The sequence below is a fragment of the Misgurnus anguillicaudatus genome, chromosome 20, assembly GCF_027580225.2.
Source record: "Misgurnus anguillicaudatus chromosome 20, ASM2758022v2, whole genome shotgun sequence".
NCBI classification, from domain to species: Eukaryota; Metazoa; Chordata; class Actinopteri; order Cypriniformes; family Cobitidae; genus Misgurnus; species Misgurnus anguillicaudatus.
The window spans coordinates 21,018,485-21,032,741 of NC_073356.2; the positions used below are offsets into that span (position 1 = coordinate 21,018,485).

Consider the following 14,257-nt stretch of genomic DNA (forward strand, 5'->3'; position numbering starts at 1 on the left):
TCAGGAACCTCTTTTCTATCATTAGAAAGTGAAAGCAGACAATAATATTAACGTGCGACAATCGTGTTCATGCTGGGCAAGGCGTAAATATTGCGACTTCAGCCCAGTTCTTATTTTGGTGCATATATTTTTCTTGTCATCTCCGAAATATCTCAACTTCCACCCTATTTTATATCCATTTTAAAAATCTTTTTTTTAATGTGTTTTTAAAGATTTGATTGTGTTTGCAGTGCGCAATATAACATGTGTTCATGTTTCACGTGTAAAAAAACGCAGTATTTTTCACACTATGTACTTATCTGTATACCGCTGTTTTCACTGTCCTAAAAACGGGCTGATGTCTTCCTTATTCTATGAAGTCCCTCCTACAGAAATAAGTAGTGAGTTCTGATTGTGTAGTTTGTTTAGTGTGTTGTGATTCGATATGCAGCTTAGCTTGCCGTTAGCTTAGCTGGCGACTGACTTATTCCTGTGGGCGGAGTTTAGTCAAAAAACTGTTCTGGTGACGCCATTAAAGCAGGAAGTAGAGGACTGTAGTCCAAACCGGCCGTTCGCTGTAGGCTTTAAAAGGTGAATTCTGTGAATGAAAATATATCGCCTGGCAGTGAACTTTGAGCTTTATCATTTTACAGGTATTATTTATGCTATTACAGCAACATTACACACTTACTAAAGTTTAAAAAATGGGATCAGAAAGAACGTGACCTTTAAAGCTGCTACCTGTCGGAAAAAAATTGCGTGAAGAATTACGAGTCCTTAACATGACAATCACGTTCAGGGCGCAACCTGTTACAATGATTTTAGTGTTTTTCTGCTTTTTGGACATGCACATCATAAATAAACCTGTTTTACAAGACTTTAAGAATTTTCCTATAAATATGTCATAAATTACTGAAAACAGGAGAATGTACTTTTACGTGGTATATGGCCCATAGACAGGCGATTATTCGCCGAACACCCTGCATTTTTGCTGCCTGCCACGCGTTTTTACATGACTGCTTCGAGCGCCTGAAGTTAAAAAAGTCAACTCTGAGCAGAAAAGCGCACAACTTCATTTGGATTTTTCCATTGTCCAATCGAATTCAGGGAGAGGCGAGCCTTCTGTTGTGGTTACAGTGGCTTGGAACAACCAGAGACTGCACTCACTTTAGTAATTTCACTTTAATGACGATGAAAAGGTTATTAGTCAGTAATTCGAAATAAAAAGCCTTACAAATGTCACTTTAGTAATTTCATTGGTATTTAACAAATTTGACTGTCTTCTACTGCAAACCCTTTAAATATGCCTGCAAGCATTTTTGGCAAAAATCTCCGCTTTAATAAGTGTCAATACTCGCATTGGTCAAGAGTTTTACAGCAAATATCAAAGTAATCATAACTAATTTTAGCCATTAACATGGCCCATATCACATGCAGAAGGGAGAGCGAGAGCATGCTACATTTACCCTGTTTTTCACAACTCATTCAGCCTGCAGGTTCTGAATGAGTGAGAGAGTGGTTTCAGTGGTTTCGGTTGCTGTGCAAAAAACTTTGTTTCAGTTCTTTAATAAGAGACTGCTGGCTGTTAAGTCGTTAGACAACCGAGTCTCTGCAAGATCACCTGGGAATCTACCATTAGAAAATGTCCCCTGCATTTCTGCCCACCCTGCATGCCCTGAGAATAAAGAGTGATAAGAAGTAGAGGGGGTGCTTACAGTAAGCATGGACTCAATGGCTCTCCTGATTAATTTTCCTGTGGTTGGAATCCCCCTATCACCCGCCCTACGAGCATCTAAAAAAAACATTTCCTCTCTCTTGTCAGTTAGAGGAATGTCGTTATTGTGTATGCAAAAACAGTGCACGTAGATATGCCGTTATTGCTTTTCGTCACGTATTGTGTTAAAACACTTAACGTTAGCTACCGGTTTGCCATGCTTACATGAACTCAGAGTTACCTTTAAGAAGTGCTAAATGGACCAAATGTGATGGCTGAGTCATAACTGCCCAACAGAACACTTGCAGAATTACCGTGATTCAAAACAGACTACCGTTCTGACACACCAAGTGTGAATCAGGCATCATGTTTGAGCAAAGTCTGTCATATCCGTTTTGCATAAAGCAGAAAGGAATATCCCTTTTTGGGGGGTTTTATCAAGGCCATATTATGTCAGGTCTGTTTATGCAAATTATCTTTGCATTTTACTGTGTAGTTTAAATTTATTCATTTGGCAGACGCTATTATCTAAAGCTACGTAGATGGGATTTACAGTATACGTTTTATCTGCCTGTGTTTCTCAGGGCATTGAGTCCATGACCTTATAAACTTACATATGCTAAAATTCGCCCACGAACAACACTGGCCTCCCCCACAACACCATAGTTGCTGGTAAAAATACATTAAACTGTCTGCTCAAAAATACATTAGACCATATACAGTGGTGTGAAAAAGTGTGGCCCCCTTCTTGATTTTTTTCATATTTGTCACACTTTTAATGTTTCAGATCATGAAACAAATTTAAATATTAATCAATGATAGCACAACATGCAGTTTTTTAATGAAGGCTTTTATTAAGAATGGAAAACAGAATCTAAATACACATTGCCCTGTGTGAAAAAGTGCTTGCCCCCCTCTTTAAAATTTAAATGTGGTTGATCACACCAGAGTTCAGTATCTCTAGCAACACCCAGGCCTGATTACTGCCACACAATCAAGAAATCACTTAAATAGGACCTGCCTGATGAAGTGAAAAAGACCAAAAGATCCTCGAAAGCTATACATGTTGACATCCAAAGAAATTCAGAAACAAATGAGAAAGAAAGTAATTGAGATCTATCAGTCTGGAAAAGTTTATAAAGCCATTTCTAAAGCTTTGGGACTCCACAGTGAGAGCCATTATCCACAAAGGGCAAAAGCATGGAACAGTGGTGAGCCTTCCCAGGAGTGTCCATCTGACCAAAATTACCCCAAGAGCGCAGCGACAACTCATTCAAGAGGTCACAAAGACCCCACAACAACATCCAAAGAATTGCAGGCCTCACTTGCTTCAGTTAAGGTCAGTGTTCATGACTCTACCCTATGAAAGAGACTGGGCAAAAATGACCTGCATGGCCATTACAAGATGAAAACCGCTGCTGAGCAAAAAGAACATAAAGGCTCATATTAGTTTTACCAGAAAACATCTTAATGGAAGACATTTGGGAAAATATTCTGTGGACTGACGAGACAAAAGTTTAACTTTTTGAAGGTGTGTCCCATTACCTCTGGCTTAAAAGTAACACATCACTTTTAAAAAAAGCGCATCATATCAACAGTAAAATATGGTGGTGGTAGTGGTGGTGGGGCTGTTTTGCTGTTTCGGGACCTGGAAGAATTGCTGTGATAAATGGAACCATGAATTCTGCTGTCTTCCAAAAAACCTGAAGGACAATGTCCGGACATCTGTTCCTGACCTCAAGCTGAATCGAACTTGGGTTCTGCAGCAGGACAATGATCCAAAACACACCAGCAAGTCCACCTCTGAATGGCTGAAAAAAAAACTAAATGAAGACTTTAGAGTGGCCTAGTCAAAGTCCCGACCTTAATCCTATTAAGGTGTTGTGGCATGACCTTAAAAAGGCGGTTCTTGCTCAAAAACCCTCCAATGTGGCTGATTTACAATAATTCTGCAAAGATGAGTGGGCCAAAATTCCTCCACAGCACTGTAACAGACAAGCAAGGTATCGCAAATGCTTAATTGCAGTTGTTGCTGCTAAGGGTAGCCCAACCAGTTTATTAGGATTAGGGGGCAAGCACTTTTTCACACAGTGCCATGTGGGATCGGATTTAGTTTTTCCTTCATAATAAAAACGCTACGTTTAAAAACTGCATTTGTTTTTACTTGTTATCTTTTGATTACTTCATTCATACCAAATGGAGTCATTGTTGAAATTAAGGCAGCTGGGATTGTCCCATGAAAGCGATTAGGACCCTAACTGAGCAAAAATCATGTGCACCACATTACTCATGAAATTGGATTTAGGAAACTGTGGGCAAGTGCCTTAAATTATTTATTGTGCAAATTATACCTCCTTTAATTGATAACTAAAACATATTTAATATACTGATATGCCGCAAATGCAGTTTACAGTGATATCAAGCAGAACTCCGAACTCTTTGTAGAATGTATCAAGATATTTTTATCAGCTCATATCTTACACTCGCAACTTTAAAACGTGACTCCAACTGCATATTGTACTAAACAGAGGTGCATGGGACTTCTTTCTGCTTTTAGTCGGGCTGTGTAGATTTGCTGTAGTAGCTGAAGCAGACAAGCTGCAGTTATGCTTAGATAAAAAAGAATCCGTCTTTTCCTGCAACCGTTTTTCGGCGTACCACAAACTTCATAACAGCCTGTGCTGTAGGAGTCTTGTGGGCCCTGTCACTTCCTTCCCCTCTGATGGAAGAATGAATCCCTTATGTTTGCATCACCTAGCGACCGTAGCTTGCTAAGCAGTCTCTAACCCAAATCATTTTGCAAATGTGGCAAAAACACTGTCTGATAAAATGGTCCCTAGCTGTCACTGGGGCTGTACCCTTTCAAAAAGTATACTCTTTGCACATAAAGAGTGCATATTTGTACGTCAACGGTACATATTGGTACCAAGTGTATTCATATCTGTACCTAAATTATACATATTAGGACTGCCCCAGTAAGAGCCAGGGACCTTTCTTTATGACAGTGTATATGACAAGAAGCACCACAAAACATTCTGATTGGCTGAACAAAGGATCTTGGCAAGGCTGCAATTTTGTTTCTAAATTACGAAGTCTGTTGGTTTTATGGCGACTAACAGGACTAACACCAATTTTAACTTTGCTAAAGAATTCATAGAACCTACCTAATCCTTTCTTGATGACCTCAGTGATCGTGAATGGTAGCTACTTATGCTGGCAGTGGCACATGAATGAGATGAGACTTTTTGGCTATCCAAACAGCTTGGCAGAGAAGAGCCACAAACTGATAATGCCATATAACGGTCCGCTCCATCTGCCCTTTTCATTAAGACCAGTCTGATCTGTCTGTTTTCATCTGTGCTGGGTGCAGGCTGTTGATAATCATTGCGATTTGACCATGAATAGAGAAGAGGCACTCAGGTGACCTTTCATGTTTAAAAATCCCTGCTCTGACAGTGAAAATGAATTTAGGCATCCCTATATGAACTTGCAGTTATTTCAATACACGCGTGGGCAGGGGAAATGACTCATTGTTCGACAGCAGAAATTATTCAGCCTCTTTCACGAAATGAGTCGGCTTAATGGGATTTCCATTTTAAGCTCGGCTGCACTGTCCAGTGCAAAACCAAACCAACGGTCTTTTCATGACCTGAACAAATCAGGCTCTTCCACTTACGCTAGTTTGTAGCCAGTAAGATTTAGGAGGCATGAGGGCGACGGATGGACAGAAGAGGCTTTCTAACGGAAGTCTTGACAGATGTCTTACAAAAGCTTAATCGTGTTGGCGTTTTTGAATAGTGTTGAATGTGCATCTTAGCAACTTAAAACAATAATGATGTTTTGTTGAATATGAAAGCTGCGTGTCTTGACAACCAAAAGCTAGTACTCTCAAGTAAAATATGTCTTAATGCGTAGATCACATTCTTATCATTCTTCAAGATTTGGAGGAGATACAGCAACACGGATCACAACAGATCTGTGCTTCTATTAGTCCAAAATGGTAGATTTAATCAAAACGCAAAAAAAAGTGATGTATACGAAATTCCAAAATTAGAAATTCGTCAATTTATATTTACAAAGACGGTCTGTCCAAATCATACATTTTAGTTATGAAAATTTTGGTTTCAGTTGAACTTTGCCAGAGTCTTCCTTCGAGCTGAGCACAGCGGCTCGTCCGTTGCCAGACAATGTGCTTCTGCTTTGGATAGACTGAGAGGCAGCGGCTTGTCTGGTAAAAGGAAAACATGGCACGCAGGAGAGCACGTGCGGCACACTCTGGGAATGTTTAGATATCTCTCCAGTATTCCAAAAGGCAGAAGGGAGGGGGAATAACTGCCTTGTATACTCTAACTCCAGCGGAAAAAGAAGGGGGGGTGGCTTCTAAACACCAACAAATACACAAAGACTGGCGTAGCACAATGCATGGTGAGCGTCTTATTTGGTATTTCCTGTGTGACCTCTTTTGCTAGCTGTCCGCAGAGAGCATTGAACCCTTGCTCCCGGACCTTGTCGGCATTATTTGTTGACATGTCATTGGATGCAGGCCAATCGGGAAAGAGGACTGAATTGGTGGGGGGGTGCAATGCAGGATCCAATGGCATCTGGATATTAAAGACTTGCCTGTACCAAAGCAAAAAAAAATTACAGCATATATCAGGAATTTTCCAACTAATGATGTGCGGATGTGGTAGCGCTGGGGAAAAGAGTCTGACTGTGCTTTCTTTGTTCGCTCCGAGAGGGCCCCATACAGCATTCCTGTAAGCTCTGCATACTTTGGCAACAGTTGTGGAGGTTTTTTCTCTTTACTGTATACAGTTTATGTATTCTGCCTACTTGTGCCTTCATTTATCTCTTTCCCCAATCTTGGTCAAACCTGGTGGCATTGTAGCTATTTTAAACGAGCAAGGGGAAAACCCGGAACGACTCTTGGGCTGCACGATAATAGTGTTTACAGCCCGTTTGACTGGGAGGCAAAGAATGGCTCGTCCCAAGACAAAACATGGCGGGAGGTAAGGAGGGCCGTTTGTGCAGTATGATCATAGTGTGCAAGCGCAGCAAATGGCAGTGCAAGAATAACCAGTTTTTTTAATCCAACTGTAAGAGATTATATTACAGATAAATTTCTGCAGCTAGCTATTTATCATATTACCAGCTTTGCATTTTCGATAAAATGCATGCAAAAGACACACACGTTCGCGAACTTGGCAGTACTTGGAAGACCCCCCGTAAAAATTGCTTGACACTTTGCAGCAGTGGGTGGTATTAGGGGGAGGGGCTTTCTCATCCTACAAAGCATTTCATTGGCCGCAATGTGTAAGTGCAAGATGAATCATCAACATTTCTATTAACCTTTCAATGGACGTTTAAAGATGCATACTTGTAAAATTTAATTTAGTAAATTTTGTTAAATGCAACTAAAGCTACTGGTCAAGGATGTCTGATTTAGTGCAATATAAGGTACAAAGGACTTTCAAGAGTTAGCTAATGATATCACTCGCTGATCTATTTCCAACTGAATAATGGATCGTGGTGGAGGCTGGTTTGTGCAAGCAGCATTGTCCTCTGCCAAGTTAGTGGACTTGCCCCTTTAAAAGTGTCCGGGGGCGGCAGAAAGAATGCGGATGAACGTCTTGTGTTTAAGGGGCCTTTCATCCTGCGCTTCCTTTGAGAGAGACAATGTAAACAGAGGCTCTAAGCCAACTCCACTCATTCTGAGTCACATTGTGTATGTGTTGTTTTAATTCTGTTGGGGTAAATCTGAAGGAGGGGTTTGGGTAATGGGAGCTAGACTGCATTAGCTGGGGTGGGGTAAGAAGAAGTGCAGGGTGGCCCGGTGCAAAAGTTGAGCCGCCGGGCCGTTGTGGATATGCTCGGTCGGTGGCGCTTAGCGGAGCTGCAAAACCGTTTCGTTTCCCTCGTGCTGAGTGGGCCCACACTGTCTCACCAGATAGGAATGCACAGAATGCTCTCTTTTAATCTGGAGTCAGCCAGAGCTGCTTTATCTGACCCTTTTATTAGCGGACAGTTTCAGAAAATCCTCTGCATGCTGTCTCACAACCACTGGTATAGTTAGAAACCTAGAAAGGGAGAGAGAAATACTGACAATTTGAATGTTAGCCTGCTAATTGAAGTGGCATCTCTATAGTGCATTGAAATAATTTTTTTAAAGTTTTGTATGCAGTGAAGATAAAAAATAACCATATCAACAATTAAAGGTACAATTTGTAAGATGTTTGCAGTAAAATTTTCAAAAACCACTAGGCTAGTGTTATATATTTTGTTCAGCTGATTACTAAAAATTTCTCGAATGTTTTCAACTACTTGTAAATCATGAGCAAATTGCCATTTTAAACAGTGACGCGGGGCAGTGCAGTCGCCTTTCAACGACGTTAATATCCACATTACCCTTTGTTACCACTTTTACTGATGTGGTAATTTGTTGATCTGAACACTTAATTCTGTGCTGTAACATCTATGACTAACAATTGCGTTTTGAACATTACATGATACCTTACATAATGAAATAAAACGATGTCATCAAATCAACATTTATAAAACTCGATTAATTAACTCCATCTGTTAACATGATTTCTCATTCCCGTCTGATTGATGGCCATCAGCGGTTGTGTTAAAGACAACAAATCCATCATGCTACGCTGCTTCAGAGCGTCATTAATCTACGTAATTTTTATTATTTTGATCGTGTGCCCTCTTGTGGCGCGGATTATACAAATTGTATCTTTAAAGGATATGTTTTCTTAACGTTACCCGTTGTCAGATTTTATTTAAAGATGCCTTTGATGAAAATTATTTGTAAATCTTTCATAAGAACATATAAATATACTGTGCTGTTTTTAAGTGCATTTCTTTCATAAAGATGATTTAAATACAGCAACTACTGTGACAGGTATAGAAACTAGGCCTGCACAATATTAAAGAAACATACAATATGTGATAACTTGATACGGTAAAGGGATGGCATTTTATGCAATTTCCCATATTCGATGATCATTTAAATTAACGATCAATCAATTGAATAATCGCTAACAGTAATAGTGCAATAAGCCTTTACAGCAGTATAGCCAATGACACAAAAGTGTGCGTAAAAATGCCAGCTTCCTCACGCAAATTAAAAGATTTTATTTTGCCTAAATAACATGCTAGTGGGATTGTAAATTGAGTCAATGTAGTTGGTGTTTTGATAAAAATTATCAATTTAATCTTGTAGGCTATAATGACTTATAGACACAGCATAACTCTTCCTCATAACGTGCACTCCGCACAGTCGGATGAAAGTCTGTGCGTCCATGACAAAATAAAAGCTTCATTATCATCAAGTGTTATTTTTCTAGTTGGTCACCTTGTTTTCCGAGTCATTGATATACCCCTTGTTGCAATTATATCCAAGAAGCACACAAAGGGCACTTTTCCGGTGTCACCTCCGCTGCGGCGTACTTTCAGCAAAGATGCTTATATTATGAAGATTTCAACCTTCTATTAGAAAACCCGTTTAGCGTGTAGCGCCTCAGCCAGTCAATAATGATGATCAATGATATATGTTGCGGGCGTTCAGAGTGTAACGACAGTCAGTTACAGTTTACATTTTAGTTTCTTGCCAGAATTTAAGATTACATTTTAATCTGTTCATTAAAAACGGCCTCTGGTCTCCTTCCCTGTGTAAAGTAGCGTTAGCAGCATTGCTATGCTAATCTTGCAGGCTTCCCTGAAGAGGGTCTTTGCTTTCAGTATCCTAACCGTATTTGCATTTTCGGCATCTGACCCTCTCAGATCCACTGCGGATGCCATCTCGTTGTGTTAGCAGCCAGCCTCGTCTCGAATGAGGTTAAAAGCCCCAACCTTGCCGTCCAGAATGAAAGACAACATTCCAATTTGAACCCATTGAGCGAGCTGTCTCTTTACTATCGCGTGGTTTTATACATCTTGCCGCAGATTGGGCCGACATTTCTGACACACCCACCAAACAAGAGAAAACGCTTCTAAAACCTGTTCCACGCCGTTGCACACCGTTCTCAGGGAACATGTCGTTCAACCCGGAAACCGTAGCAAAACGTTGCGCACCGGTGTGAGATTGAACGTGCCCCAGGTGTGTGTTTGTCATCGAGCATCATTTGTGATCATGGCTAGTTTAACTTCTGCACGCTTGTTTAATTTTTTCACACGCTGTGTATATGTGCTTTGCGCAGGCGCTGCACACACGTGCTTGCTTTTTTGACAATCGTTAAGTTTTATCGATTTAATTCTTAGCGACAATTAATCGAAGATCTAATATGATACAATAATGCTTTAAGTTTGACAAATTAATTTAAATAATAACAAAATATATAAAAAACTGAAAATGATATAACATGTTTCACACTCTTTTTTTTTGGGGGGGGGAGAAAGCATCACTCTGTATCGACTTAAAACTTTGATTATATACGTTTTTAGCAGCAACAACATCCACAAACTGCTTTTAAGGACTACATCCAACTTCCGGTAGAAAGTCGATAACAACAGTAATTTTACATTGTTTTATTTTTGTATAAATTTTTTATATTACATTTATTATTTATATATATTATTTATTATATATTATTTTATATATATATATATATATATATAGGTCCTTGAATTCTTGCCTGGCTGCCAAATCTCTCCGCAAAATTGTGATCCATGCTCGTCGTCTCCCCTCGTCTTTAGCAAACCAAAATACTTTCGACAAAGTATTTGTTCCAGAGATCAGTTTAGCCACCAACCAGACAGATAAATAAATCCAGATTGGAAGTTTACTTTGGTTGAGGCGCGTTGCTGTGACAACGCACGTGCGTCCAATGAAACAGTGTATACATCAGTTTTTAAAGTATTTAAATCATTTATCTATTGCAGACAATTGCGATATGTGTATTGCTGTTTGCACATTTGCGATAAAATGTTGATTTCGGTATATCTTGCAGCTTTAAAAGAAACTTCTATAGAGACCTATTTCTGCATATTAGTATATTAGTAGCCCACATACTTCAGTGGTTTTATTTTAAACTTCCCCAAGACTTTTATTTACTTGTCGAGAAACGATCATACAGTTTAACTGTAACTTTCTTGTACATCAAGATTTTACATCAAAAGCCACCTACATGCCTGCGTCATATGACCCAACCTGAGCTTTCTTTTTGATGTGAAGCCAAGCCACATGCCGTGAGTAAACTCTACACCAATGGTAGTGTGCAGGGTAGTGATGCAAACTGTGGCATTCATCGTTTAACAGAGGAACTCTGGGGTAAATGTTAAAGAGGCCACGCGCATCTTTTGTGTCACCGCTGACTGAAATGTCGAGGAAAACCAAGACCGATAGATTTTGCAATGACATTTGCTAAACAGCTTTTCAGTCGTAGCTTTTTGTGATGTCAGCGAGCGCAACACCGTAATTCATCTGTAGCATTATCAGAATGATGAATTTTTCTCCATTTATTATGTTTTAGGTAGTTTACGGTGTAGTTCACCTAAGTTTTAACCTTTGCTAACAGGATTTTAAAATCATCTGTAGCTTTTACTAATGAGATGTTGTGCGAGCGTATGTCTATATGTGTGTCTCTGTTTGCGGTGTAGCATTTTATTAACACTTACAAACGGATACACTAAAGCATCAGTTAGCAGTGGTATATGGTGTGGTTCTTCCTAGAAGTCATAGCTTACGCTTTTTATTTTTTTCTGCTTTGGTCGGGTAGTCTCAGATAAGAGAACAGTTTATGGTTTGTTTCATTGCAGTTAACAGGTTCAGCTGAGCCAGAATGTTTGAACTGGAATGATAGACAGATCAGGCCAACAGGCTTGGATTAAACATGAGTATATTTTGAAATAGTTGTTAACCGGGGCTCAATGAGAACCGGCTCAGAGCTGAATATCAAAGGGTGCATTTAGATAAGCCAACGTAAATATTTTACTATTATCAAAGTCAGGGTAAATCTGCAGCCTCAAATGTGCAGCATTACCGCATTATACTTTTATCCTTATAAAGTCAAAGTCTTAGCAATTGCCATGGAAATCTATTTTAGTACGTGTCTCGTGCCTTTGCTGTGGTCACATTGCAACAAAGAGGCCAAATTGTTTCATCCTTTTCATTTCACATTTAACTTCCTCCCCATTTCCACTAAACCAGGAAGACTCAAATCAGAATGTGTTAACAGAACGCATGTGGTCCCCATGCTAAAAATATGCTTCGTATGAATATATGTAGCTACATATGAGTATTTGTAGGTCGCACGTGTATGTAAATTTTTTTGTAATCGTCGATTAAGCTCATTTTTTATGCAAATATTCATATTCATACATCGAATATGTCAGCGCGGTTAAACGAAATAGTTCAATTAGTATGGATAGATTTGGGGCTAATGATGTAGTCATTATCTAGCATTCGTTCACTATAATGGCAGTTGCTGGGCAGGTTTCCCCGAATCGGCTTTTTGCGTAACCTTCCGATCACACCATTGAAAACATATAAGTGTATTTTAAATCCAGGATCAGACGTAATAAATTTACGGGAAATGAAGTGTGCCTGAACAATTTAAGTGAATTACGCAATTCCTTGGTGTAATGTGAACGGTATACATTGTATGCACTGCATTTCCCATACAAGTGATGAACTTCCAGTTTGGATATCCTTCTGTTGTAGACTCGAACGTCTTACATTATAAGACACTGATGTACGCTTCAGGCTTTGCTTACAAATACAGGCCTAACTGATTTGGCTGATAAGCTCGGGGGTTTCTGGGCCCTGCGCCTACTGGGAGGAAAGAGAGAGAGAGAGAGAGAGAGAGAGCTGAGGAGGGAAAGCACCTGGAAACTGTCCACCCTGGAGCAGGGTCACTGGGTTTTGTCTGGAGGCTCTCCCTACTGTAGCTGTTAACAGCGGTCTCCTGCATACAGAGACAACTCTAGAGCGTTTGCCAATGCAGTCATCTGGGTTATGATTGGTCAGTAAGATGTGTTTAAAGTTACAGAAAGCGAATGAACACAGTCGCCAGCTGTGATTTCATAGTTATGCAATTCCTATGGGTGATACCAGTTACGGTTAAGTAAACTACGCTAATCGTCAATGCTTTCGGAGATGAGACTGAATTTACAGCCGGTTCAGACCAATGTTTGCGTTTTTAATGCTGTACGGCTTTGTTGTACTCAAAGTCTAAGTTGGAGATGCACCGATATTACATTTTTCCAATGATAGCCGATTATTCCGAGTGATATTTGTTGATACCGATAGTTTGGTGGTTATATTAACTAAATTCTGTTATTCATTCATACAATTTCTTTGCATTTTCTATGCACGTTTTTAAACTACTGGCCGAAAGTGTGAAAAATTGCTTTTATCAGCCAATGCCGATTGTTTGCCGATATATTTGTGCATCTCCAGTCTAAATGTATGTTTATGTGTGTGCAGGTCGTCACGTTGTGGTATCGTGCTCCAGAGGTGCTGCTTCAGTCCAGCTACGCGACTCCCGTTGATCTGTGGAGTGTCGGCTGTATCTTTGCCGAGATGTTCAGACGACGGTATGTACACGCCACAAAACCGCCACGTCCAGGCTTAGTTAGTAATGAGGCCTGGGTAGCTAAATGTAAAACTGATGTGTGAGATGTTAAACACAGATTACCAGATTTTTTTGCATATACCCTTGTATGGTTTTTATAGTATGCAAAACTTGCTATTTAAATGTAATCGCAAAGCTGATCGGCAGATAAAATTCTCTGTGATGGGGAAGCCCAGAGTTGCAGAGTTTTATATAGCAAATATATATCAAAATATAAAGAAAACCACTGAACTACGATCATCAAAAACATAATGAGGAGATAAAGAAAAGTAATTAGTATAACAAAATGGTAATGTCGGCAACACCAAAGCTCCAAAAGTATCAAAAATATTTGTTATTTAAAACTAGTGCATGGCATCAAGGTTACGATTCGAGCATGCAGGCTCTTCATCAGACTTCATCATCTTATGATGTTTTTGATACTTTTGGAGCTTTGGTGTTGCTGACTTTGCATTGCTACATTATCACTTTTTTTTTCGAGCACCCAATTTAGATTGATGTGCGTGCTTTAGCCTGCTTATTATAATTAAATAGTATAAATAAAATAAAAGCTACAACACTAACTTTTTAAAGAACAGATGATGGGTGAGTCTACACAAACCCTCGTATGTCCAAACAGCAGCAGTGACATTTTACAGATGTGTTGTGAATACTGTTTTATTTGAAACAATTGTACTTCATGCAATTTTTTTATCATTTGGAATGTAGTACAGATTTCGTAAGGTCATGCTGCTCAACACGTGCAAGTTTTTGCTGGAGGTTATTAGAAGTTACATGAAAACTGTAAGCGTCACTGTGGTTGCGACAGGGAACAGCAGTTTTGGAGTGATCCATCCGTTCATCTGTGTGTGTGGTTCAACGAATCTTTCCAACTGCTCGCCTCAACACATTTATTAAGAAGCTCAATCCAGTGATAGTGGGTTTCAACGGTTTAAGACATCAACGGCTGCTTCTGTGGCTTTTAATGTATCTTGTATCACATCAA

At 39.5% G+C, this 14,257-nt stretch overlaps 1 protein-coding gene across 1 annotated transcript in view; it reads left to right on the forward strand.

Moving 5' to 3' along the window:
- cdk6 (cyclin dependent kinase 6) overlaps positions 1-14,257 on the forward strand; it is a 36,876-nt gene that overhangs the window by 10,507 nt on the left and 12,112 nt on the right. The window contains exon 4 of the mRNA XM_055220619.2: positions 13,125-13,234. Coding sequence (XP_055076594.1) covers positions 13,125-13,234 — 110 coding nt within the window. The remainder of the gene's footprint in view (positions 1-13,124; positions 13,235-14,257) is intronic.